General features: G+C 43.3%; 1 protein-coding gene across 2 annotated transcripts in view; it reads left to right on the top strand.

Annotated features, from left to right (window-relative positions):
* Positions 1–19,939, top strand: part of LOC138661584 (complement C2-like) — a 43,748-nt gene extending 23,809 nt beyond the window's left edge. The window contains exons 8-19 of one of the 2 annotated variants that reach the window (XM_069746397.1): positions 295–430; positions 1,589–1,726; positions 8,298–8,387; positions 11,893–12,030; positions 14,425–14,516; positions 14,946–15,057; positions 16,098–16,245; positions 17,036–17,112; positions 17,739–17,845; positions 18,067–18,178; positions 18,993–19,045; positions 19,404–19,939. In XM_069746397.1, coding sequence (XP_069602498.1) covers positions 295–430; positions 1,589–1,726; positions 8,298–8,387; positions 11,893–12,030; positions 14,425–14,516; positions 14,946–15,057; positions 16,098–16,245; positions 17,036–17,112; positions 17,739–17,845; positions 18,067–18,178; positions 18,993–19,045; positions 19,404–19,595 — 1,395 coding nt within the window. In that variant the 3' untranslated portion in view covers positions 19,596–19,939. Of the gene's footprint in view, positions 1–294; positions 431–1,588; positions 1,727–8,297; positions 8,388–11,892; positions 12,031–14,424; positions 14,517–14,945; positions 15,058–16,097; positions 16,246–17,035; positions 17,113–17,738; positions 17,846–18,066; positions 18,179–18,992; positions 19,046–19,396 lie in introns of both variants that reach the window. The other variant, XM_069746398.1, reaches the window with a different exon arrangement.
* The last annotated feature ends 7,065 nt before the right edge of the window (positions 19,940–27,004 follow it).

The raw sequence follows: 27,004 nt of genomic DNA on the forward strand, positions 1-27,004 counted from the left end.
GATGGAACAGAACCCAGCCATGTAGCAGAGCTGAGTCGGTTAGGTGGCATGTATAGCAGAGCTGACTCAGCTTTGCAGAAGAGATGAGTCAGTAATGAGATTAAAATGCAGAGTGACAGCTGTGTGACGTAGTAGTGTGGACACCAACTACTTGTATGATCAGGTGGACAGAAGCCGTGTCATGGACAAACCCTTTCAGTGCATGGTGCCGCTCTGCAACCCTGCAGGACACAATGATGACAGATCTCTTATAGCGCTGCTGACACCGCTGTCCTGTTGTTCTCGTCCTTTTAGCTCGGGAGGTTTGATATGAAGATTCAGTTTGCAGTGATATCTTTCGCCACAGAGCCCAAAGTCATTGTCAGGATTTCTAATGATGAAGATGCTAACGATGTGTTGGATCTTATCGAAAATGAGCTGAGATACAGCGGTGAGTGCCGTGGGGAGTGCCGAGGGGAGTGCCGTGGGGAGTGCTGAGGGGAGTACCGTGGGAAGTGCCGTGGGGAGTGCTGCGGGGAGCACCATGGGGAGCACTGTGGGGAGTGCCAAGGGGAGCACCTTGGGGAGTGCCGAGGGGAGTACCGTGGGAAGTGCCGTGGGGAGTGCTGCGGGGAGCACTGTGGGGAGTGCCGAGGGGAGCACCTTGGGGAGTGCCGAGGGGAGTACCGTGGGAAGTGCCGCGGGGAGCACCATGGGGAGCACTGTGGGGAGTGCCGAGGGGAGCACGGTGGGAAGTGCCGCGGGGAGTGCCATGGGGAGTGCTGCGGGGAGCACCATGGGGAGCACTGTGGGGAGTGCCGAGGGGAGCACTGTGGGGAGTGCCGAGGGGAGCACCTTGGGGAGTGCCGAGGGGAGTACCGTGGGGAGTGCCGCAGGGAGCACCATGGGGAGCACTGTGGGGAGTGCCGAGGGGAGCACGGTGGGGAGTGCCATGGGGAGTGCTGCGGGGAGCACCATGGGGAGCACTGTGGGGAGTGCCGAGGGGAGCACGTGGGAAGTGCCGTGGGGAGTGCCGTGGTGAGCACCGTGGGGAGTGCCGAGGGGAGCACCATGGGGAGTGCCGAGGGAGCATCGTGGGAAGTGCCGAGGGGAGCACCATGGGGAGTGCCGAGGGGAGCATCGTGGGAAGTGCCGAGGGGAGCACCATGGGGAGCGCCATGGGGAGTACTGCGGGGAGCACGGAGACATGCGATTCCTCAAGCAAATTCAGGTGTAAAAACTGCTTGAAATGTCGTCGCATTTTTACGCCAATATTTTTCACTTTGTGTTTTTACACCTGACTTGGCCAGTTTCGCCAACTATTTGAAAAACGGTCAAAGCTCAGTCGGGCGGGGCGTCTCCGACAGCGCTCAACGAATCCATCTTAATTTACGTCACCAAAGTGGTGTACATTACGACAGAGATGTACATACATCCCCAACCAAAGTAACATTTCCTACCCTGGTGCTCGGGCAACTAAAAGAGGCGCCATATCCCACTTCATGAATGTGGCGCATATTACTGCTGCGCACCTTAAGACTGGAGAGCGAAGAACAGTCACCAGGGAAAGTCCTAAACTCACTCATTCCTTTTCCTTCCCCTTGATCAGATCACAAGGACAAGTCAGGGACGAATACGTACGCTGCGCTGAGGCAGGTGTACGGGATGATGGCGTTCCAGGAGCAGGTATATAAGGACAAGGTGCAGTGGGACTCCATCCATCACGTCATCGTACTGCTGACCGACGGTGAGAGACATCAGCCTTCCACACAACACTGCAGAACAGCGACAATTACAGGGACGTTATCATCGGAAAATGACGCCTTGTTTAAATCAGATTTTTGTGCTCCATGTATTTATTTTTTACCAATGTTTTTATTTTTTTCATATAATAATAATAATTTTTATTTATATAGCGCCAACATATTCCGCAGCACTTTACATATCACAATATATATTTAAAAAACAAAAAGAAAACTAGCAATCTTGCAATGTTCCATAATGGCCACTGGGGCTATTTCATATACAGTGGGGCAAAAAAGTATTTAGTCAGTCAGCAATAGTGCAAGTTCCACCACTTAAAAAGATGAGAGGCGTCTGTAATTTACATCATAGGTAGACCTCAACTATGGGAGACAAACTGAGAAAAAAAAATCCAGAAAATCACATTGTCTGTTTTTTTAACAATTTATTTGCATATTATGGTGGAAAATAAGTATTTGGTCAGAAACAAACAATCAAGATTTCTGGCTCTCACAGACCTGTAACTTCTTCTTTAAGAGTCTCCTCTTTCCTCCACTCATTACCTGTAGTAATGGCACCTGTTTAAACTTGTTATCAGTATAAAAAGACACCTGTGCACACCCTCAAACAGTCTGACTCCAAACTCCACTATGGTGAAGACCAAAGAGCTGTCAAAGGACACCAGAAACAAAATTGTAGCCCTGCACCAGGCTGGGAAGACTGAATCTGCAATAGCCAACCAGCTTGGAGTGAAGAAATCAACAGTGGGAGCAATAATTAGAAAATGGAAGACATACAAGACCACTGATAATCTCCCTCGATCTGGGGCTCCACGCAAAATCCCACCCCATGGGGTCAGAATGATCACAAGAACGGTGAGCAAAAATCCCAGAACCACGCGGGGGGACCTAGTGAATGAACTGCAGAGAGCTGGGACCAATGTAACAAGGCCTACCATAAGTAACACACTACGCCACCATGGACTCAGATCCTGCAGTGCCAGATGTGTCCCACTGCTTAAGCCAGTACATGTCCGGGCCCGTCTGAAGTTTGCTAGAGAGCATTTGGATGATCCAGAGGAGTTTTGGGAGAATGTCCTATGGTCTGATGAAACCAAACTGGAACTGTTTGGGAGAAACACAACTTGTCGTGTTTGGAGGGAAAAGAATACTGAGTTGCATCCATCAAACACCATACCTACTGTAAAGCATGGTGGTGGAAACATCATGCTTTGGGGCTGTTTCTCTGCAAAGGGGCCAGGACGACTGATCCGGGTACATGAAAGAATGAATGGGGCCATGTATCATGAGATTTTGAGTGCAAACCTCCTTCCATCAGCAAGGGCATTGAAGATGAAACGTGGCTGGGTCTTTCAACATGACAATGATCCAAAGCACACCGCCAGGGCAACGAAGGAGTGGCTTCGTAAGAAGCATTTCAAGGTCCTGGAGTGGCCTAGCCAGTCTCCAGATCTCAACCCTATAGAAAACCTTTGGAGGGAGTTGAAAGTCCGTGTTGCCAAGCGAAAAGCCAAAAACATCACTGCTCTAGAGGAGATCTGCATGGAGGAATGGGCCAACATACCAACAACAGTGTGTGGCAACCTTGTGAAGACTTACAGAAAACGTTTGACCTCTGTCATTGCCAACAAAGGATATATTACAAAGTATTGAGATGAAATTTTGTTTCTGACCAAATACTTATTTTCCACCATAATATGCAAATAAAATGTTAAAAAAACAGACAATGTGATTTTCTGGATTTTTTTTTCTCAGTTTGTCTCCCATAGTTGAGGTCTACCTATGATATAAATTACAGACGCCTCTCATCTTTTTAAGTGGTGGAACTTGCACTATTGCTGACTGACTAAATACTTTTTTGCCCCACTGTACCTACTTCTTGTCCTTTCAAGATGAGTTTTCAGCTTGCTCCTTATCATCAGAGGCAAAATTACAATGACTGATAATAACACCTCTATATATACAGTAGATCACACAGGATCCACCATTCACAATAGGTGATGTCACAGCTCACCACCTCCTCCTGTACAATGACTGATAACACCTCTGTATACAGTAGATAACAGGATCCACCATTCACAATAGGTGATGTCACAGCTCACCTCCTCCTCCTCCTGTACAATAACTAATAACACCTCTATATACAGCAGATAACAGGATCCACCATTCACAATAGATGATGTCACAGCTCACTTCCTCCTCCTGTACAATGACTGATAACACCTCTATATACAGTAGATAACACAGGATCCACCATACACAATAGGTGATGTCACAGCTCACCTCCTCCTCCTGTACAATGACTGATTACACCTCTATATACAGTAAATAACACAGGATCCACCATTAACAATAGGTGATGTCACAGCTCACCTCCTCCTCCTCCTGTACAATGACTGATAACACCTCTATATACAGTAGATTACACAAGATCCACCATTCATGACAGGTGATGTCACAGCTCACCTCTTCCTCCTGTACAATGACTGATAACACTTCTATATACAGTAGATAACACAGGATCCACCATTCACAATAGGTGATGTCACAGCTCACCTCCTCCTCCTGTACAATGACTGATAACACCTGTATGTACAGTAGATAACTCAGGATCCACCATTCACAATAGGTGATGTCACAGCTCATCTCCTCCTCCTCCTGTACAATGACTGATAACACCTGTATATACAGTAGATAACACAGGATCCACCATTCACAATAGGTGATGTCACAGATCACCTCCTTCTCCTGTACAATGACTGATAACACCTCTATATACAGTAGATAACACAGGATCCACCATTCACAATAGGAGATGTCACAGCTCACCTCCTTCTCCTGTACAATGACTGATAATAACACCTCTATGTACAGTAGATAACTCAGGATCCACCATTCACAATAGGTGATGCCACAGCTCACTTCCTCCTCCTCCTGTACAATGACTGATAACATCTCTATATACAGTAGATAACACAGGATCCACCATTCACAATAGGAGATGTCACAGCTCACCTCCTCCTCCTGTACAATGACTGATAAGACCTCTATATACAGTAGATAACACAGGATCCACCATTCACAATAGGAGATATCACAGCTCACCTCCTCCTCCTCCTGTACAATGACTGATAACACCTGTATATACAGTAGATAACACAGGATCCACCATTCACAATAGGTGATGTCACAGCTCACCTCCTCCTCCTCCTGTACAATGACTGATAACACCTCTATATACAGTAGATATCACAGGATCCACCATTCACAATAGATGATATCACAGCTCACCTCCTCCTCCTGTATAATGACTGATAACACCTCTATATACAGTAGATAACACAGGATCCACCATTCACAATAGATGATATCACAGCTCACCTCCTCCTCCTGTACAATGACTGATAACACCTCTATATACAGTAGATAACACAGGATCCACCATTCACAATAGGTGATGTCACAGCTCACCTCCTCCTCCTGTACAATGACTGATAACACCTCTATATACAGTAGATAACACAGGATCCACCATTCACAATAGGAGATGTCACAGCTCACCTCCTCCTCCTCTACAATGACTGATAACACCTCTATATACAGTAGATTACTCAGGATCCACCATTCACAATAGGTGATGTCACAGCTCACCTCCTCCTCCTGTACAATGACTGATAACACCTCTATATACAGTAGATATTACAGGATCCACCATTCACAATAGGAGATGTCACAGCTCACCTCCTCCTCCTCTACAATGACTGATAACACCTCTATATACAGTAGACATCACAGGATCCACCATTCACAATAGGAGATCTCACAGCTCACCTCCTCCTCCTCTACAATGACTGATAACACCTCTATATACAGTAGACATCACAGGATCCACCATTCACAATAGGAGATGTCACAGCTCACCTCCTCCTCCTGTACAATGACTGATAACACCTCTATGTACAATAGATAACACAGGATCCACCATTCACAATAGGAGATGTCACAGCTCACCTCCTCCTCCTCTACAATGACTGATAACACCTCTATATACAGTAGATTACTCAGGATCCACCATTCACAATAGGTGATGTCACAGCTCACCTCCTCCTCCTGTACAATGACTGATAACACCTCTATATACAGTAGATATCACAGGATCCACCATTCACAATAGGAGATGTCACAGCTCACCTCCTCCTCCTGTACAATGACTGATAACACCTCTATATACAGTAGATAACACAGGATCCACCATTCACAATAGGAGATGTCACAGCTCACCTCCTCCTCCTCTACAATGACTGATAACACCTCTATATACAGTAGATTACTCAGGATCCACCATTCACAATAGGTGATGTCACAGCTCACCTCCTCCTCCTGTACAATGACTGATAACACCTCTATATACAGTAGATATCACAGGATCCACCATTCACAATACGAGATGTCACAGCTCACCTCCTCCTCCTCTACAATGACTGATAACACCTCTATATACAGTAGACATCACAGGATCCACCATTCACAATAGGAGATGTCACAGCTCACCTCCTCCTCCTCTACAATGACTGATAACACCTCTATATACAGTATACATCACAGGATCCACCATTCACAATAGGAGATGTCACAGCTCACCTCCTCCTCCTGTACAATGACTGATAACACCTCTATATACAGTAGATAACACAGGATCCACCATTCACAATAGGTGATGTCACAGCTCACCTCCTCCTCCTGTACAATGACTGATAACACCTCTATATACAGTAGATAACACAGGATCCATCATTCACAATAGGTGATGTCACAGCTCACCTCCTCCTCCTGTACAATGACTGATAACACCTCTATATACAGTAGATAACACAGGATCCACCATTCACAATAGGTGATGTCACAGCTCACCTCCTCCTCCTGTACAATGACTGATAACACCTCTATATACAGTAGATAACACAGGATCCATCATTCACAATAGGTGATGTCACAGCTCACCTGTTCCTCCTGTACAATGACTGATAACACCTCTATATACAGTAGATAACACAGGATCCATCATTCACAATAGGTGATGTCACAGCTCACCTCTTCCTCCTGTACAATGACTGATAACACCTCTATATACAGTAGATAACACAGGATCCATCATTCACAATAGGTGATGTCACAGCTCACCTCCTCCTCCTATACAATGACTGATAACACCTCTATATACAGTAGATAACACAGGATCCATCATTCACAATAGGTGATGTCACAGCTCACCTCTTCCTCCTGTACAATGACTGATAACACCTCTATATACAGTAGATAACACAGGATCCATCATTCACAATAGGTGATGTCACAGCTCACCTCCTCCTCCTGTACAATGACTGATAACACCTCTATATACAGCGGATAACAGGATCCACCATTCACAATAGGTGATATCACAGCTCACCTCCTCCTCCTGTACAATGACTGATAACCCCTCTATATGCAGTAGATAACACAGGATCCACCATTCACAATAGGTGATGTCACAGCTCACCTCCTCCTCCTGTACAATGACTGATTACACCTCTATATACAGTAGATAACACAGGATCCACCATTCACAATAGGAGATGTCACAGCTCACCTTGTCCTCCCTTCGCAATCACCTTTGCACTCACTCATTAGATGCTTCAGTACAATGATAGGGTGTGAGTCTGGTCGTTGCGACTAATGTCCATATATATTTCCTGAAACATAGGAAGATAGGTGCTAAAAAGCCCCAATGGCTAATGTGAAAATTGTAAGATTTCTAATTTAGTTGTAACACAGATTGTGATGTGAAAAAAAACCAAACAAAAATCCTTTGTCCACAATGCATTTAGCACAAAATCCTGATTTAAACCATAATTCATTTTTCCTATTTGTTTCCCTTTAAGTTCTGCTCCAAACTCGCCATGAAACCACGACCGCCCTAGAAAACACGGACTATCAGGGTCTCAGATCCCAGGAGACGCTGCCCCTTCTCTTTACCCAGCGGTGGTCTCACAGCTGCAGCTGCTTCTCCCACAATAGGGGACCTTCTGATCTCCATAACACTGAGGTCCCATCCTGGACCGGCCAATGTCTCCCATAATGTGGCCGTTCAGTGCAGGTTTGGGGCGATTCCTGCGGAACAACCATAAATGGTGTCTGCTGTATACACAGCGCACAAACCTCAGCCGAAACGGAGGACGTCTCCATTGCTGCCCACCAGACCTCCCCGCTGTCCTGGAAAACTAGGCTCAGCCATGTCCGAAACCACCCCTGCCGGTATTCAGAAGTGGACGGGGTGTTCTTAGTGGTTCTGAGTACACCGCCCCACTGGTTACCAATTAGTGCCTGACACCTGCGGAGAATAAAGGTAACGTGTAACCCTTCACCAGTCCCCAATACCGGGCTCGGCAGACGTCACACCCAGAAATTGGCACAGACGTCTTCACTTCTCTGGTTTCTCAAAATGTTTCCCCAATATAAACCCGAAATAACTTCCCTGATCCCCGAGTCAAACTCACAGCTCATTACTGTCACCAGGAAAAGCCAATATGGGAGGCCGACCTGTGGAAATGATCAAGAAGATCCGAGAATTCCTGAGAGTTTCAGACAATAGGGAAGATCATCTAGGTAAGAAATTATCTATTATCTATTATTATCTATCTCTTATCTATCTATCTGTTATCTATTATCTATCTATCTATCTATCTATCTATCTATCTATCTATCTATCACATATCTATCCATCTATCTATCTATCTATTATCTATCTATCTATTATCTATCTATCTATCTATCTATCTATCTATCTAATATCTATCTATCTATCTACCTATCTATCATCTATTATCTATCTATCTATCACATATCTATCTATCATCTATCTATCTATCTATCACATATCTATCTATCATCTATCTATCTATCTATCACATATCTATCATCTATCTATCATCTATTATCTATCTATCTATCTATCTATCTATCTGTTATCTATTATCTATCTATCATTATCTATCTATCACATATCTATCTATCTATCTATCACATATCTATCTATCTATCTATCTATCTATCTATCTATCACATATCTATCTATCATCTATTATCTATCTATCTATCACATATCTATCATCTATCTATCATCTATTATCTATCTATCTATCTGTTATCTATTATCTATCTATCATTATCTATCTATCTATCTATCTATCTATCTATCACATATCTATCTATCTATCTATCTATCTATCTATCTATCTATCTATCTATCTATCTATCTATCTATCTATCACATATCTATCTATCATCTATTATCTATCTATCTATCTATCTATCTATCTATCTATCTATCTATTATCTATCTATCTATTATCTATCTATCTATCTATCTATCACATATCTATCTATCATCTATTATCTATCTATCTATCACATATCTATCTATCATCTATTATCTATCTATCTATCTATCTATCTATTATCTATCTATCTATTATCTATCTATCTATCTATCTATCTATCTATCTATCTATCTATTATCTATCATCTATCATCTATCTATCTATCTATCTATTATCTATCTATCATCTATCTATCTGTTATCTATCTATCTATCTATCTATCTATCTATCTATCTATCTATCTATCACATATCTATCTATTATCTATCTATCTATCTATCTATCTATCTATCTATCTATCTATCATCTATCATCTATCTATCTGTTATCTATCTATCTATCATCTATCTTTTATCTATTATGTATCTATCATCTATCTATTATCTATCTATATTTATATATATCATCTATCTTTTATCTATCATCTATTTATTATCTATCATCTATCTATCTATCTATCTATCTATCTATCTATTATCTATCTATCTATGTATCTATCTAACTATCTATCATCTATCTATATATATATCTATTATCTATCTATCTAACTATCTATTATCTATCATCTATCTATTGTGGCGTTGCACCTACTGTTTGTGTTGGGGGCTTGTCAGCGGATTAGCGTAGTCAGGCACGGTTTTCTCCCCAAAACAGTCTATTTGGTTTATTTATACAGCATAAACCACATAACATAAAGTCCATTTCATTACATCCATGAACATATTACGACCACCAGTCTGTTCATGCAGCAGATAAACCTCTCTGCCGTATATTACAATCCCCTTGACCGTGGTTACCTTCCAGGATCTCCTCTCCTCACGCTGACCCCTTGTCACTCCTGGCTTCGCCAAGACAGACTCCACTCACCAGAGCTTCCAACACTGACCACCAGGTCCAAAGATCCACCACGTGCTATTCAGGGAGATAGCACTCCCAACACATAGGCTTTTCCAGGACCTACAGCACAGACCATTCAGGTCCACACTCTCAACCATGTGACCCACACCCTGGTCACATTATGAAGCTGTAACCACCCCCACAGGTGGGAGGTGTGTGTGACTAGTTCGACCCTCCCAGCTCTTCAAACTAGCCCAGTAAGCCTCTCTATAAACTATACAAAAACTTGTGGGACTACAGGTCAGAGAACTACAATACTGCAGGCTTACCGCGCAGACTTCCTATGCAACACATACCGGCCATTTACAATCTATCTATCTATCTGTCTGTCTGTCTGTCTGTCTATCTATCTTCTGCACAACACAACTGATGGTCCCAACCCCATTTATAAGGCAAGAAATCCCACTTACTAAACCTGACACACCTGTGAAGTGAAAACCATTCCCGGTGACTACCTCTTCAAGCTCATCAAGAGAATGCCAAGAGTGTGCAAAGCAGTCATCAAAGCAAAAGGTGGCTACTTTGAAGAACCTAGAATATAAGACATAATTTCAGTTGTTTCACACATTTTTGTTAAGTATATAATTCTACATGTGTTAATTCATAGTTTTGATGCCTTCAGTGTGAATATACAATTTTCATAGTCATGAAAATACAGAAAAATCTTTAAATGAGAAGGTGTGTCCAAACTTTTGGTCTGTACTGTATATACACCAACCCAAGGGTCTCCTGTGTGATTTATATAAAGTAGTCCCAATGTCTCTTATGTGATGTATACACAGCAGTCTCAGTGTCTCCTTTGTGATGTATACACAGCAGTGTCAGTGTCTCCTCTGTGATACATATACAGCAGTGTTGGTGTCTCTTAGTGATGTATATATAGCGGTCCTAATGTCTTTTATGTAATGTATTCAGCAGTCTCAGTGTCTCCTTTGTGGCAGCCTCGGTGTCTCTTATGTGATGTATATATTGCAGTCCCAGTGTCTCCTATGTGATGTATATATAGTAGTCCTAATGTCTCCTGTGTATTGTATTCAGCAGTCTCAGTGTCTCCTATGTGATATATACAACAGTCCCAGTGTCTCCTATGTGATGTATACAGCAGTCTGTGTCTCCTATGTGATGTATATAGCAGTCTCAGTGTCTCCTATGTGATGTATACAGCAGTCTGTGTCTCCTATGTGATGTATATAGCAGTCTGTGTCTCCTATGTGATGTATATAGCAGTCTGTGTCTTCAATGTCATGTATATACATCAGTCAGTGTCTCCTATGTGATGTTAATGATATATTAAATCCACCAGCTGCATGATCATAGAGTAAACATAGCTATTAGACACAGAAAGGAAAAATGTGACTTAAATGGCAAAAAGCAACTCCGATTATAGTCAAATTATAAAAAGGAGAAAAAAATGGAGCTCTAGTGCTTAAATATAATAATTTAGTGACACATATAGTATAAATTATGCATCATATTCATAAAGACAGAAAGGCAGTACATGGATAACCAGGCAGTATAAGCACAATAACAATAGTAAATAGATATGAACACATAAAAATAGTTAATATACATATAACAGACACAATGGTCATAGATATAAGTGCAGACATATGAGTGTCATGATGAATACATAGTGAACGGACTGATACCCAGAATATTGATGCAGACGGGCAAGAGAAACAGTCCCCAATACACGTTTTGAGTTTTCAGTATGTGGCTTCCTCAGGGGGTCTCTACATCTTTTGTGCCCCCGTATTCTGTTGACCATATTGCACATTGTTGGATGCTGACACTCGCTCCTTTATTTTTCTGTTCCCACATTTGCTTTTTGATAGATGTCTACGCCTTTGGTGTTGGAGGAGACACAGATAAGACGGAGCTGAATGAACTGGCCTCGCAGAAAGAGAATGAAAGACACGTTTTTATCTTGGACACGGCAGATGACATGAAGACTACTTTCCAAAAAATTACACGTACAGTTCTGCAAATCTCATCTGTCTCTCACGCTGTCTCTTTTCCCCTTCTGTATAGCATAAAATCAGTGAGTAATCCCAATCACAAACGTAAGCTGCCACCAGACAGGTAGAGCGCCGCTGGTCTCCTGATCTTTATCATCAGAAAAAATACTAAATTTATAATACATCAGTCCAGCAAAATTGTGAAATAACCAAGGCGAAGGTTATGTATAGGCTTGCTTCCCTCCATTCGGGGTCAGGTGCAGAGGGCAACCAGTTAGGGCCCACGACTTTCAAATGGTGAAGCGTTCTGTGAGTGACAGGAGAGAGCGCCGCTTAGGAGGGTGTTGGTTGGGAGCGGAACGGCACCTTCGCAATGGGAGGTTTGATAAGAGGAAGTTTACTGCGCCCCAAGGTCAGACCTGGAGACCAGTGAGTGAGTAGAGGTGACGTGACATTGGTGTTGGGAGGTTTGATAAGAGGAAGTTTACCGCACCCCAAGGTCAGACCTGGAGTCCAGTGAGCGAGTAGAGGTGACGTGACATTGGTGTTGGGAGGTTTGATAAGAGGAAGTTTACTGCGCCCCAAGGTCAGACCTGGAGACCAGTGAGCGAGTAGAGGTGACGTGACATTGATGTTGGGAGGTTTGATAAGAGGAAGTTTACCGCGCCCCAAGGTCAGACCTGGAGTCCAGTGAGCGAGTAGAGGTGACGTGACATTGATGTTGGGAGGTTTGATAAGAGGAAGTTTACCGCGCCCCAAGGTCAGACCTGGAGACCAGTGAGCGAGTAGAGGTGACGTGACATTGATGTTGGGAGGTTTGATAAGAGGAAGTTTACTGCACCCCAAGGTCAGACCTGGAGACCAGTGAGTGAGTAGAGGTGACGTGACATTGGTGTTGGGTGGTTTGATAAGAGGAAGTTTACCGCGCCCCAAGGTCAGACCTGGAGTCCAGTGAGCGAGTAGAGGTGACGTGACATTGATGTAGGGTGGTTTGATAAGAGGAAGTTTAACCGCATCCCAAGGTCAGACCTGGAGTCCAGTGAACGAATAGAGGTGACGTGACATTGATGTTGGGTGGTTTGATAAGAGGAAGTTTACTGCTCCCCAAGGTCAGACCTGGAGCCCTGTGAGTTAGTAGAGGTGATGTGACATTGATGTTGGGTGGTTTGATAAGAGGAAGTTTACCGCACCCCAAGGTCAGACCTGGAGTCCAGTGAGCGAGTAGAGGTGATGTGACATTGGTGTTGGGTGGTTTGATAAGAGGAAGTTTACCGCACCCCAAGGTCAGACCTGGAGTCCAGTGAGCGAGTAGAGGTGATGTGACATTGGTGTTGGGTGGTTTGATAAGAGGAAGTTTACCGCACCCCAAGGTCAGACCTGGAGTCCTGTGAGTTAGTAGAGGTGATGTGACATTGATGTTGGGTGGTTTGATAAGAGGAAGTTTACCGCATCCCAAGGTCAGACCTGGAGTCCAGTGAGCGAGTAGAGGTGACGTAACATTGATGTTGGGTGGATTGATAAGAGGAAGTTTACCGCATCCCAAGGTCAGACCTGGAGTCCAGTGAGCGAGTAGAGGTGACGTGACATTGATGTTGGGTGGATTGATAAGAGGAAGTTTACCGCATCCCAAGGTCAGACCTGGAGTCCTGTGAGCGAGTAGAGGTGACGTGACATTGATGTTGGGAGGTTTGATAAGAGGAAGTTTACTGCGCCCCAAGGTCAGACCTGGAGTCCAGTAAGCGGGTAGAGGTGATGTGAATTTGGTGTGGAGTATAGTAAAGACTCGGCCATTGGCGATATGTCTCTGCTAAACATCTTGAGCCTGAAGGGTTCCTCAGGGGAGGAACTAGAGAACCCCACCTGTGAGCAAGTTTGTAGATTCGCCCTCGTTTGAGAATGGGGTGAAGACCTCAAGAGTGAAGGGTTCCTGGGCGACAAGAGCCGGAAAAGTCTCAGTGTGAAAGTGAGAGGGGCATGGAATTAAAGAGCACTGCCAACTGGTGAGAATACCCAACCATGGTAGTTGGGTCAGAAGTGCCACGTGCCAGGGGTCCAAGAGTGAGGCTGGACAAACAATTATTTGAGGCTTAGTGAAGTCTATTGGGTGTCTAAGAGAAACTTCAACCGGGACGTTTGGGTAATTTTGGCAACATTTTGTTCAATAATTGTACCTCTAAGTAGAGAATTCAGTAAAGTATAAAGACAAAATACAGTCTCCGGCATTATGCCTAACTGCGCCATGCCGAGAGGTGAACCAGGGCTGTCTGGTAAATCATGCTGAGGTGGCGGTCTACCACACAAGTTCCGAGCATCTGTTATATATCTACAGTATCTCTATCTTATATGTATTTATCTCTTACATGACTTCCACCAATTGATCATAAATGTATAGATTTTTTTCCCTGACAGATATCAGGGACTACGGGGAAATGTGTGGCCTCAACGACGAGACGGATGAATCTGACAAAAGCTTGATTTATCCCTGGAACGTGAAGATCGGAGTGAGTGGAACAGAAAATGAGCCCAATTTATCATTTACACTTATTTTATTTTGTGTCTCGGGGGATTCGGTGGCGTTTTTAGCAGCAAATTCTTCAAAATTGCACACGCGGCTTCATTAATTTTGCACAAAATCAAATATACTCCATATTTGTTGTCTTTTACCTTCCTTTGTGTTTTTTTTAGAGCAAAAAGTCACTCGCTAATCTAACGTTTGGGTAAAAATTTCCGTCTTAGAGTACAATAAAATCATCTGGGGAGGAAACCGGAAAACATTTGTTTAAAAATTTTGCGACTTTTTAAGAAAAAAAATAGACGAAAAAGTAAAAAAAAGATCAAAATGAATACTTCTGTCAGGAGCTCCGTCTCCTACGTATATGGCGCCTCAGGAAAAATCAGAACTCTGCTGTAATAACTATTCTCTATCCTAGTTTGGAAAGAAAAGCCCGTGCTTCGGCTCTCTCATCTCCGGCAGATGGGTCCTCTCTGCGGCACATTGCTTCACCGACCTCCAAAACCTCGACGGATACATATTCGACATTGGTAAGCCGATATGTTACTTCCTATAGACGCAATGCCTCAGTAGTGCAGCCTCAGGTTCTGGGCCTGCAACCTAAAGGTATTAGAAAACTGTTTATGTATCTTTACTGCTCAATAGAACAAGAATGAAAGCCGCCCTCCCCCATAAACCTAAAGGTGGCCATCCATTTCCTATGGACAGTCAGGGCCAGATCCGGGTTTATCCAGGCCCTTGGGCAGCATCGTCCCAGGAGTTCCGTCTTCCGCCTTTCTCGCCTTCCCAGAGCTATAACTTATAGTTCTTTTCTTTTTTTTTCAGTTTTACCATTATGATTAGAGGGGGAGGCATCAATTCTGCATTTTCAATTTTTCTTTCGTTTCGCCGATCACTGCATGGGATAAATTTATCATTTACATGCAGTAATACCACATATGTAAAAAAAATTATCATTTTAAAAAAATTTAATTATATTTTGAGGACGAGATATTATGGTGATGTCATCGGTAGACATGTTTGCAGGCGATGGGGTCGACGGGCATCGAAAGAGGACACTTCCCCCCTTTTTCCAACCTCTTAAGTGCCTCTGTCACTATTGACAGCAGCATCTAAAGGGGTTAAGCAGTTGTGATTGATGTACGGCAGATGTGGACCCCTCAAGAGTTTTGGTCCTGACATTGCCCGGCGTTTTTGAGCTCCGGGGCCCTTGTGTTCTGGAGTTGTTGCCCCTCTGTTAGCTCAGTGCCTCCCATGCAGCAGGATGAACGCCGCACCGCCATTTGCATCGGTCCATCCCCCACCAATGGAATGGCATAGGAGGTCTGGTCCTGACCTTTCATGATACACTCCATGCCTCTGCGCCATAATCTATACCGATACGCCATGCTGATGTAAGGGAGGTCCTTCTGATTAGCTGACTCGAAGGGCCACAATCTGCTCTGGTTGAGTGAATTTCCCCTTTAAGATCTTCCCAACAATATGGCGTTGTGCATGCTCACTTCTTCCTTCCTTCTGTAGACACTTGAGGGTCCGCGGCGTATAATATATGTAATCTCATGTCTTCTAGGTGGCGAAACGTACAAACCAGAAAGCATTACAATTCACGACTGCTACAAGCTGAGCCGTAAATCGGGGAGAGGGATACCTCAGGATTTCGACTATGATGTGGCTCTTGTAAAACTAAGCACGAAAGTGAAATTCTCTATTAGCACCAGGTAGGACACTGTTCAGAAGTGACTACCTGAAGCCACCACTAGGGGGAGCTCACTGCATACAGATTTTTAAAGCTTCCATGAATATCAGTAATTGCTGTATAAGTCAGTAAGTAGTGAGCTCCCCCTAGTGGTTGCTGCAGGCAGCCAGAATTAACCTTTTAAGGGTTATTCACTTCTTCATAAAATGGGTATTGTTGGATAATACCTCTGAATACAAGCACCTATGCAATTTACTGCTTATCGAAATTTTCAGCCGTCCAGGAGATATTAACCTTTTTCTTTTGTTTACAGCTGGTTGCCTTGGAAACCGACCGCCGCTGCTAGACAGAGGAACATGCACATTGTTCACAAGCTCTCTTTTACTGTTTGTAAGTGTGTTCTGAAGCTGGGCAGGATCATCTGGAGGACGCCGTCACTGGAGCTTCAGGGCAGTATTTACAAGCTAGACAGCAGCGGTGGTCGGTCTCCTAGGAAACGAGCTGTAAACAGAAGAAAAAAGTGTTAATATCTCAAGAGCGGCTGCAAATTTCAAGAAGCAGAAAATTGCAAAAGGGCTTGTTTTTACAATCTCTATCCAACAATATACATCTATGGAAATAAAATTTGAACCTTAAAAAAGAACTGCAGATGTCAACGCAAAAAAAGTTTTTTTTAAATTTGGCAGAAGTGGGGCCCATTTTGATTTTTATGATTCCAGCTATCATTACAGATCCCCCCCTGGGGTTGGCACCATTCCACATTGAACAAGGGCCTAAATCAACCTGGCGACCTCCTTATCTTTGTGTTACAGGCCCATCTGCCTCCCCTGCACGGAGCCCGCCAACAGGGCCATGAAAAAGGCGAAGGATGCAAGCTGCGACGAGCACCGTAATGTCTCCTCCGTGTGTCCTGTCCAACACACATTCACACCAGCTAGTTAAAGGGAATGTCCAAGTGCGACCATACTGGTTGTCATGGCTACATCGGTCGTCATGTCATCGAAGTATTCTCCTGGATGCTAGGTTATATGTAGGTCACCATGGCAACCAGAAGGAACCCGCCATTGCTTCCATTGTTAGAGGCCTTCAGCTTTCTTTGAAGCCTGTTAATGGGTCATTAATGGGGGTCTGACCTTTAGGACCCACACATATCTTAAGACTGAAGGGGCATCGCCTTGCTTGAGGGTATAACCCCCCGCTAACCATGGAGAGATGAAATTTTCTTATGATATACCACCCAGGCATGCAGAAACCACAAATAAAAATGGAGATTCTTTCAGCCCTGAACCCAGTAGGCCTAAATTATCCAGCACAGACTGGTTGCTAGGGACGCTTAGATAAAGTCTATGGTTGTTAAGTGGCGAATGCCTAGCAACCAGACTGAAAAAGCGTAGGCACTGTGCTGCCGAGAGGAGGGAAGAGCGGCTCGGCAGCACTCATCCTCCATCTTGGAGGACTAGATTTATAGGGCCTTTGTATGTTACCGGCCCGGTAATGGCTTCTGTATCGTGACAGGTGACTTCTTACAGAAAGGCAGCGACGTGCCGGCTGAATTTCTGTCCAGAGCAGGACAAAAAAAAGAGCTGAAAAAGATGGAAGTCTTTATAAAGTACGACAATCTGGTAAGTCTGACTCTCCATATTGGGAGAAAGCAGCTGAATATATAAATACAGGGGAATTGGGAATGACTTATCTCATCAATCAGGTGACCGCTGCAGCCAATCACTGGCCCTAGTGTTCACATGCTTATTATTGACAAGAAACTGCCACTTCATTTTTCAAAGCGAGGTTCTGCAGCAGCTGGACTGACATTGCAATGACTGTATTCTATTTTATCGTCCAGAGAGAAGCCTGCGTATCGGCCATTAAAGGCTTGGAGACCTATAAAAACATCACTGCCGATGACATGGTGTCTCCGCGCCACCTCTGTGTGCAGGGAGATATGTCTTGTAAGGGTAAGTGACTCCTCCAGCAAAACCAAAAGGGTCCCATTCATCATTTTCTTTTTTAAAGTCAGTTTTTTTTTACGGGGGGGGGGTGCGGTATTGTCCGACATTTTGTGCCCCAATTTCACCAATATTGCGCTAGCCTGCTCAATAATTTTGTGCAAAATCAAAAATGTTTTATCCTTAATCTGCTTTATGACCTTTAATGCAAAAAAAAATTGCAGTCTCGGGTAAATCGTCATAAAGAATGAGTCACAGTTAAAGGCGCACATATAAGGACCCCCGGGGTGAGGGACTGGATGACATTTGCAACAAATTTTGCGACTTTTTCAGAAATCACAAATTTGAAAATCGGCAGAAGAAGCCAACAAAAAAACAAACAAAATATATATAAAAAAAAAACCCTGACAATTACATAAAAAAGTGACATTAGAAATGGCGCAAGTGAAAAGATGAGGGAAAAAAACAAAAGTGTGCAGCACTAAAGACTTAATGAAAAAAAGTCACAAATGTAATAATGAATCAGGCCAATGTTTCGGGACTCCTCAAATATCAGATGCAATTTTTAGGGAGGAGTTAGAATGCAACGAATGTTGAAGTTTCCCTGCAGCACTTCCACAGGAGAAATGAGGAATTACAGTGCACTCACAGCGCAATGCACATGTTGGGTCCTCCAGAGGAAAAAGTGCTTTTTGTAATCCCTCTCTGGTCCTGACATATTTACCCTTGTACCCCACCTGTTTTTACTAACTCATAATTCTCCCTTTATTGTTCTCCATTTCCCAGCTATTTCTATATGACCAAACCCATTCTTCTCTTACAGGAGAATCCGGGGGATCTCTTTTTGTGAACCCGAATAAGAGAAGATTCTTCCAGGTGAGACAGAAAGCAACGTGTAAGATAATCTGCCGGGAGCAGAAACCTCCATACGTCAGAGTCTGTGTAAAGTCATTATACCGCTATACTGTAACCTGGGGGCACAAACAGGTCCGTGCCTCAGCGCCCATTAGGCCATCATGAGAAATGATATAAAGACTATACAATGAGGTGGGCTTTATAGATCGTGAGATTCACAGTACACTGCACTGCTATAGTATTGCAGTGCATTAAAAAAAGGAGGATCAAGTGCCCTTAAGGGGACTAATTAAAAGTGTAAAAAAATATATATATAGTGAAGGTGCAGTCTTGCGATAACAATCTAATCTCTCATACTACTTGTTTTCTCACCTTTTAGGTCGGGGTCCTCAGTTTTGGTACATATAATCCCTGCGAAACACCTAACAGGAAAACCTCGTTTCCAAATTATGCTCGGGATTTTTATGTTGACCTCCTGCAGGTTCTGCCGTGGCTCCATAAACATCTCAAAGATGATCTGACATTTCAAGCCGGCATAAGGAACTACGAAGAAGTGGTCTGTCCTGCATGATGTGATACCGCGCCCGGGTCAGCGTCCGCCTCGTGACACTAGGGCCGTTATGTATAAAGCGACTTCTTCATTTCTAGTCTATGAAATGACCTCACAACCCTAACGAGCGATAGCAGGACCCCCCTTATATCACATGGACCTGTCGTATAATTTCCTACCTGTTCTTCCTGCTTTCTGAATAAAATGCCAGATTTACAGTGAAGACTGACAAAGTCAATATTTGCCAATGCCCCTGTTGGGGGGTTTGTGTTGGCAACTGGTTTAACCCACTCAATTTAGCATTTTTTTTACGAATTTATGGACTGTATTGCCTCTTCCTATAAAAGATATATTGTTTAAAGCTCTTACTGTAATTATTATTGGATCTCCTCTATGCGAATGTTAAAGACGCCTATTCATCGTCTGCACTGCCCCCCCCTGGGGAAATCAGACCACAACCTCATACTGTTGTCTCCATCATACCAACCTGTTGTCAGTAAACAACCAGCGACAATAAAACTAATTAGGAAGTGGACTCCAGAGGCAGAGGAGGCTCTACAAGACTGCTTTGACCTCACAAATTGGCAAAGCAGCTGGGCCCAATGGCCTCAGCCCACGTGTCCTCAGAGCGTGTACAAGCCAACTGTGTACTGTCTTAGGCCGGCGTCACACTGGCGAGTTTTACGGACGTATGAGCGCAGAAAATACATCCGTAAAATATGCATAACACACGGCCCGATGATTCTCTATGGCCCTGCTCCTATCAGCCGTATTCAACGGATCCGTATTATACGGTCTTCTACAGCCGTAGAAAATCGCAGCATGCTGCGTTTGTCACCGTATTGCGCAAAAAAAAAATCGCCAATGAAAGTCTATGGGGGCGAGAAAAATACGGATTACACATGGACCAGCAGTGTGACTTGCGAGAAATACGCAGCACTGTTAGAGAGAAAAGCCGGCAATTCAGTGCGGTGTACAGTAAAATCACACTGACAGGTTACAGTAGAATAGGTAGAATAAATGTGGACACATAGAATAGGTATATATATATATATATATATATATATATATATATATATATATATCTATCAGTGAGACACATATATGTATATATATTAATATTTCATCCAGCGCTAGATACTGTAGCTTTAAGGGTATGTGCACACGTCAGGATTTCTTGCAGAAATTTTCCTGACAAAAACCGGACATTTCTGCCAGAAATCCGCATGCGTTTTTACCGCGATTTTGACGCGTTTTTGGTGCGTTTTTTCCCAAATGCATAGAATTGCGGGAAAAACGCAGAAAATCCGCAAAAATAATGAACATGCTAATTTTTTTTTACCGCGATGCGTTTTTTTCGCGGAAAAAAACGCATCCATGTGCACATAACATGCAGAATGCATTCTAAATGATAGAATACATAATGTATGCGTTTTTAATGAGTTTTTATAGCGTTTTTACCGCAAAAAAAACGCGAAAAAAACTGAACTTGTGCACATAGCCTAAAGCCGGTAATTCAATTGCCGGCTTTTGCCCAAAATTTGGGCGCTCTAGCTATTAAATTAAAGGGTTAAATGGCAGAAAAAATTGGCGTGGGCTCCCGTGCAATTTTCTCCGCCAGAGTAGTAAAGCCAGTGACTGAGGGCAGATATTAATAGTCTAGAGAGGGTCCATGGTTATTTCCCCCCCCCCTCCTGGCTAAAAATATCTGCCCCCAGCCAACCCAGAAAAGGCACATCTGGAAGATGCGCCTATTCTGGCACTTGGCCACTCTCTTCCCATTCCCGTGTAGCGGTGGGCTATGGGGTAATGAAGGGTTAATGCCACCTTGCTATTGTAAGGTGACATTAAGCCTAATTAATAATGGAGAGGCGTCAATTATGACACCTATCCATTATTAATCCAATAGTCTGAAATGGTTAAAAAAAACACACACACATTATTACAAAGTCTTTTAATGAAATAAAAACACAGGTTGTTGGAATATTTTATTATCCTGGTGATCCACCTGAAGACCCTCGCTCTGTAACACAGGAAAAATAAAACAACAACAATATCTCATAACTTCCGAGGATCTGTCACGTCCCACGATGTAAATCCCTCTGCTGGATGTCCTTCGAGCGTGGGAAAAAAAATCAGAAAAGTTCCCAGGCTCGAGGTCATACAGTTAGGGCCAGAAATATTTGGACAGTGACCCAATTTTCGCGAGTTGGGCTCTGCATGCCACCACATTGGATTTGAAATGAAACCTCTACAACAGAATTCAAGTGCAGATTGTAACGTTTAATTTGAAGGGTTGAACAAAAATATCTGATAGAAAATGTAGGAATTGTACACATTTCTTTACAAACACTCCACATTTTAGGAGGTCAAAAGTAATTGGACAAATAAACATAACCCAAACAAAATATTTTTATTTTCAATATTTTGTTGCAAATCCTTTGGAGGCAATCACTGCCTTAAGTCTGGAACCCATGGACATCACCAAACGCTGGGTTTCCTCCTTCTTAATGCTTTGCCAGGCCTTTACAGCCGCAGCCTTCAGGTCTTGCTTGTTTGTGGGTCTTTCCGTCTTAAGTCTGGATTTGAGCAAGTGAAATGCATGCTCAATTGGGTTTAGATCTGGAGATTGACTTGGCCATTGCAGAATGTTCCACTTTTTGGCACTCATGAACTCCTGGGTAGCTTTGGCTGTATGCTTGGGGTCATTGTCCATCTGTACTATGAAGCGCCGTCCAATCAACTTTGCAGCATTTGGCTGAATCTGGGCTGAAAGTATATCCCAGTACACTTCAGAATTCATCCGGCTACTCTTGTCTGCTCTTATGTCATCAATAAACACAAGTGACCCAGTGCCATTGAAAGCCATGCATGCCCATGCCATCACGTTGCCTCCACCATGTTTTACAGAGGATGTGGTGTGCCTTGGATCATGTGCCGTTCCCTTTCTTCTCCAAACTTTTTTCTTCCCATCATTCTGGTACAGGTTGATCTTTGTCTCATCTGTCCATAGAATACTTTTCCAGAACTGAGCTGGCTTCTTGAGGTGTTTTTCTGCAAATTTAACTCTGGCCTGTCTATTTTTGGTATTGATGAATGGTTTGCATCTAGATGTGAACCCTTTGTATTTACTGTCATGGAGTCTTCTCTTCACTGTTGACTTAGAGACAGATACACCTACTTCACTGAGAGTGTTCTGGACTTCAGTTGATGTTGTGAACGGGTTCTTCTTCACCAAATTAAGTATGCGGCGATCATCCACCACTGTTGTCATCCGTGGACGCCCAGGCCTTTTTGAGTTCCCAAGCTCACCAGTCAATTCCTTTTTTCTCAGAATGTACCCAACTGTTGATTTTGCTACTCCAAGCATGTCTGCTATCTCTCTGATGGATTTTTTCTTTTTTTTCAGCCTCAGGATGTTCTGCTTCACCTCAATTGAGAGTTCCTTTGACCGCATGTTGTCTGCTCACAGCAACAGCTTCCAAATGCAAAACCACACACCTGGAATCCACCCCTGACCTTTTAACTACTTCATTGATTACAGGTTAACGAGGGAGACGCCTTCAGAGTTAATTGCAGCCCTTAGAGTCCATTGTCCAATTACTTTTGGTCCCTTGAAAAAGAGGACGCTATGCATTACAGAGCTATGATTCCTAAACCCTTTCTCCGATTTGGATGTGGAAACTATCATATTGCAGCTGGGAGTGTGCACTTTCAGCCCATATTATATATATAATTGTATTTCTGAACATGTTTTTGTAAACAGCTAAAATAACAAAACTTGTGTCACTGTCCAAATATTTCTGGCCCTAACTGTATGAGGACATCCAGCAGAGGGCGCATCAAGGTGACATTAACCCTTCATTACCCCATATCCCACCGCTACACGGGAATGGGAAGAGAGTGGCCAAGTGCCAGAATAGGCGCATCTTCCAGATGTGCCTTTTCTGGGGTGGCTGGGGGCAGATGTTTTTAGCCAGGAGGGGGGGCAATAACCATGGACCCTCTCCAGGCTATTAATATCTGCCCTCAGTCACTGGCTTTACTACTCTGGCGGAGAAAATTGCGCTGGAGCCCACGCCAATTTTTTCCGCCATTTAACCCTTTAATAGCTAGAGCCCCCAAATTTTGCACATACACGCTACTGACATTAGTAGTGTGGAATATGCAAAAAAATGGCGATATGACATGGTTTACTGTATGTAAACCATGTCTCATATCCTGTTGGGTTTGGGAAGGAGAAAGAAAAAGTCGGTAATTGAATTACCGGCTTTAAAGCTATCTCACGCTGGATGAAATATTAATATATATACATATATGTGTCTACTGACATATATATTATATATATAGAGAGAGAGACAGTATATATGTTGTTACGATTTTTTGAGCACATGGATCCATTGTATGTCCGTATGTCGGTTTTGCAAGCCTGCGAGAAAATCTCGCAGTTCGGATGCCATACGGATTACATACGGAGGATGCCATGCGCAAAATACGCTGACACACCCTGCCTACGGAGGAGCTACGGACCACTATTTTGGGGACTTTTCTGCGTATTACGGCCGTAAATTACGGACCGTATTTTTATACGCTGAGTGTGTTGCCGGCCTTACAGGACCTGTTTAACTGGAGCTTTCAATCACAGGGTGTACCAGGACTGTGGAAGACCACCTGCCAGGTGCCGGTTCCGAAGACCACTGTTCCAACTTCCCTACACGACTATCGTCCAGTGGCCTTAACATCGCCTGCTATGAAGTCCTTGGAGAGATTAATACTCGCCTACTTGTGTCCGAGGGTGAGGGCCTACACTGACCCCCTACAGTTGGCGTACCAGTAGAGATTGGGGGTGGATGATGCTGTAGTGTCTCTGCTACATTCATTCTTGGACAACGATGGATCTGCAGTGCGCGCCATGTTCTTAGACTTCTCAAGTGCTTTCAATACCTTACAGCCGCCCTTACTACGTAATAAGCTGACTGATATGGCGGTGGATGAGGGGATGGTGAACTGGATAAGTGACTACCTGTCGGACAGGCCGCAGTTTGTAAGGATGGGGGAGGTGGTATCTGGCATTGTTGGAGCCCCTCAGGGTACAGTGCTGTCGCCCTTCCTCTTCACATTGTATACAGCTGACTTTCAGTATAAATCAGATTTTTGTCACCTCCAAATATTCTCAGATGAGTCAGTGATTGTAGGGGGCATTGTGGGGGGCCGGGGGGAGGAGGAATATAGAAGGGCGGTTTCTGACTTTGTGGATTGGTGCCGGACTAACTGTGTAGAACTAAATGTGAAGAAAACCAAGGAGTTGGTGGTAAGTTATAGAAGGAAAAAGGAGGATAATTTACCGATCAATACTGTTGGCCAGGAGGTTGAGATTGTTGAGAGCTACAAATATTTGGGGGATCACATTGACAGTAAACTCGATTGGAGGTGTCATACGGAGAAGGTTTACAAGAAGGGAATGAGCAGACTGTACTTTTTTCGGAAGCTCAGGTCGTTCAATGTCTGCAGTAAAATGCTGGAAATGTTCTACCAGTCCGTTGTGGCAAGCGCCATCTTTTGTGCTATCATATGCTGGGGCAGTAACGTGCGAGTATCAGACGCTAATAAGCTCAACAAACTTATCAAGAAGGCGAGCGCGGCTGTTGGCCTCCATCTGGACTCTTCTGAGGAGGTATTGGAGGATAGGATTCAGAAGAAGTGAATGAATAATAATACACCCCCACTATACGGGCAGAAGAGCACATTCAGCAGCCGTTTAATCCTACTAAGGTGCAAGAAGGAGAAATTCAGGAAATCGTTTGTACCTACTGCTATGGGGATGTATAATAATTTCCTGAGGTGGGTAGACAACAATGACTGATTTCCGGTGTACTAATGTCAATTAACAGTGACTTATATACCTGAACCACCCACATTTATTTGTTATGTAATGTTGGTATACCTGTGCAAGATTTGTGTCCTAATATTTTATGTACTGCTGGTTGTATTGCTGCTGTAATACCGTAATTTCCCCCGGGATCAACAAAGTGTCGTATCGTATCGTAAAGAACCCCTACAAAGAAAAGTCACTAAATATACCGCTCTTACTATAAATAATGCCCAAATGAAAAATCTTCATATTTACCACTCATAAGGTAAAGATCCCCTACATATTAAGTCATCAGAGTAATCCTTTACATTTGAAGGCACCATATAAAACAATCTTACTGTAAAGAATCCCTACATGTGTAGTAACCACATTATCAATCTTACTGTAAAGAATCCCTATATATGAAAAGTCACCATTTTATAACTTTTATGGTATAAAATCTCATCCTGTAGCCAATCAAGCGTAACTGGTTATTGAACAACCATCAGATTAAACGCTCTTACTGTAAAGAATCCCTACATTTGAAAAGTCATCATAATGTCACTCTTTTATACATGTATATGTTACTTTAGACAGGGTACTGGCTCATACTGTAAAGAACCACTAACTATGAAAAGTAACCAGATTAACGCTCTTACTGTAAAGAAGCCTTTTTCAATACTTTATATGAAATTTCCTTTCCTTCCCCCACAGTGCATCTAACCTACTGCTTTTAGAATTAATCGTGCATGTGCTTTTTATTTAATCGTGTGAACATATATTTTAAGATCATATAAGAATGAATGACAAACAATAAACAGTGATTGAAAGGGGACAAAAGACCAGAAATCAGAGTCGAAATGATGTAAAATATGTTGACCAAGAGATCTAGATGTAATTTGATTGTTTGGTCGTCAAGATTGTTATTCCTTTAGCGTTACCCAGGGTGCACCACGTGGAGGCGGACTAACGCTGCACCCTGTGCATGTGCTGAATATTTGCAATAAACTTTTTTTTTTATTTTCCTGTAGTTTCTTTATCGATTTGATATCCCTTCACTTTCGGGCTATAAGACGCAAGGGGCAACGTCAGCGTCCGTCCTTCTTACCCCGAAAGAAAGCAATCATTGAAGCCCTCCCAAACCACAGGGAGAGCAGAAATTAACCCCTACAAGTACCTTATATGCTGGATTATCAGATGGACATGCATGTCTACATTAGCAGTATTGTGACGGATTGGCTTCCCGGTCGCTGATCGTTTAATGGTCTTATTACACAGCCTGAATGATGTGCACAGAACACTCGGTGCAGACCACAAGATCATTTCACCCGACGATTTGCTTGTTTGGCGGGTGATCGTCAGCCCTTTTATACAGCTCGATTATTCGATTATTAGGAAATGACAATGGTGCAGTGTAAACGGACCTCTAGGGTTAATAAACGACCCACATCTGCTATTTTGTGTTTCAGCTGGAATTTTTACAGTAAATATTCCCGATTATCAGATGAGTGATTGGTACAGAATAAAGCAGTAGGGTGACTGCAGAGAGCAGTTCTAAGATTTCAGCACACATGGAGGA

This window comes from Ranitomeya imitator, chromosome 2 (genome assembly GCF_032444005.1).
Source record: "Ranitomeya imitator isolate aRanImi1 chromosome 2, aRanImi1.pri, whole genome shotgun sequence".
Classification (NCBI taxonomy): Eukaryota; Metazoa; Chordata; class Amphibia; order Anura; family Dendrobatidae; genus Ranitomeya; species Ranitomeya imitator.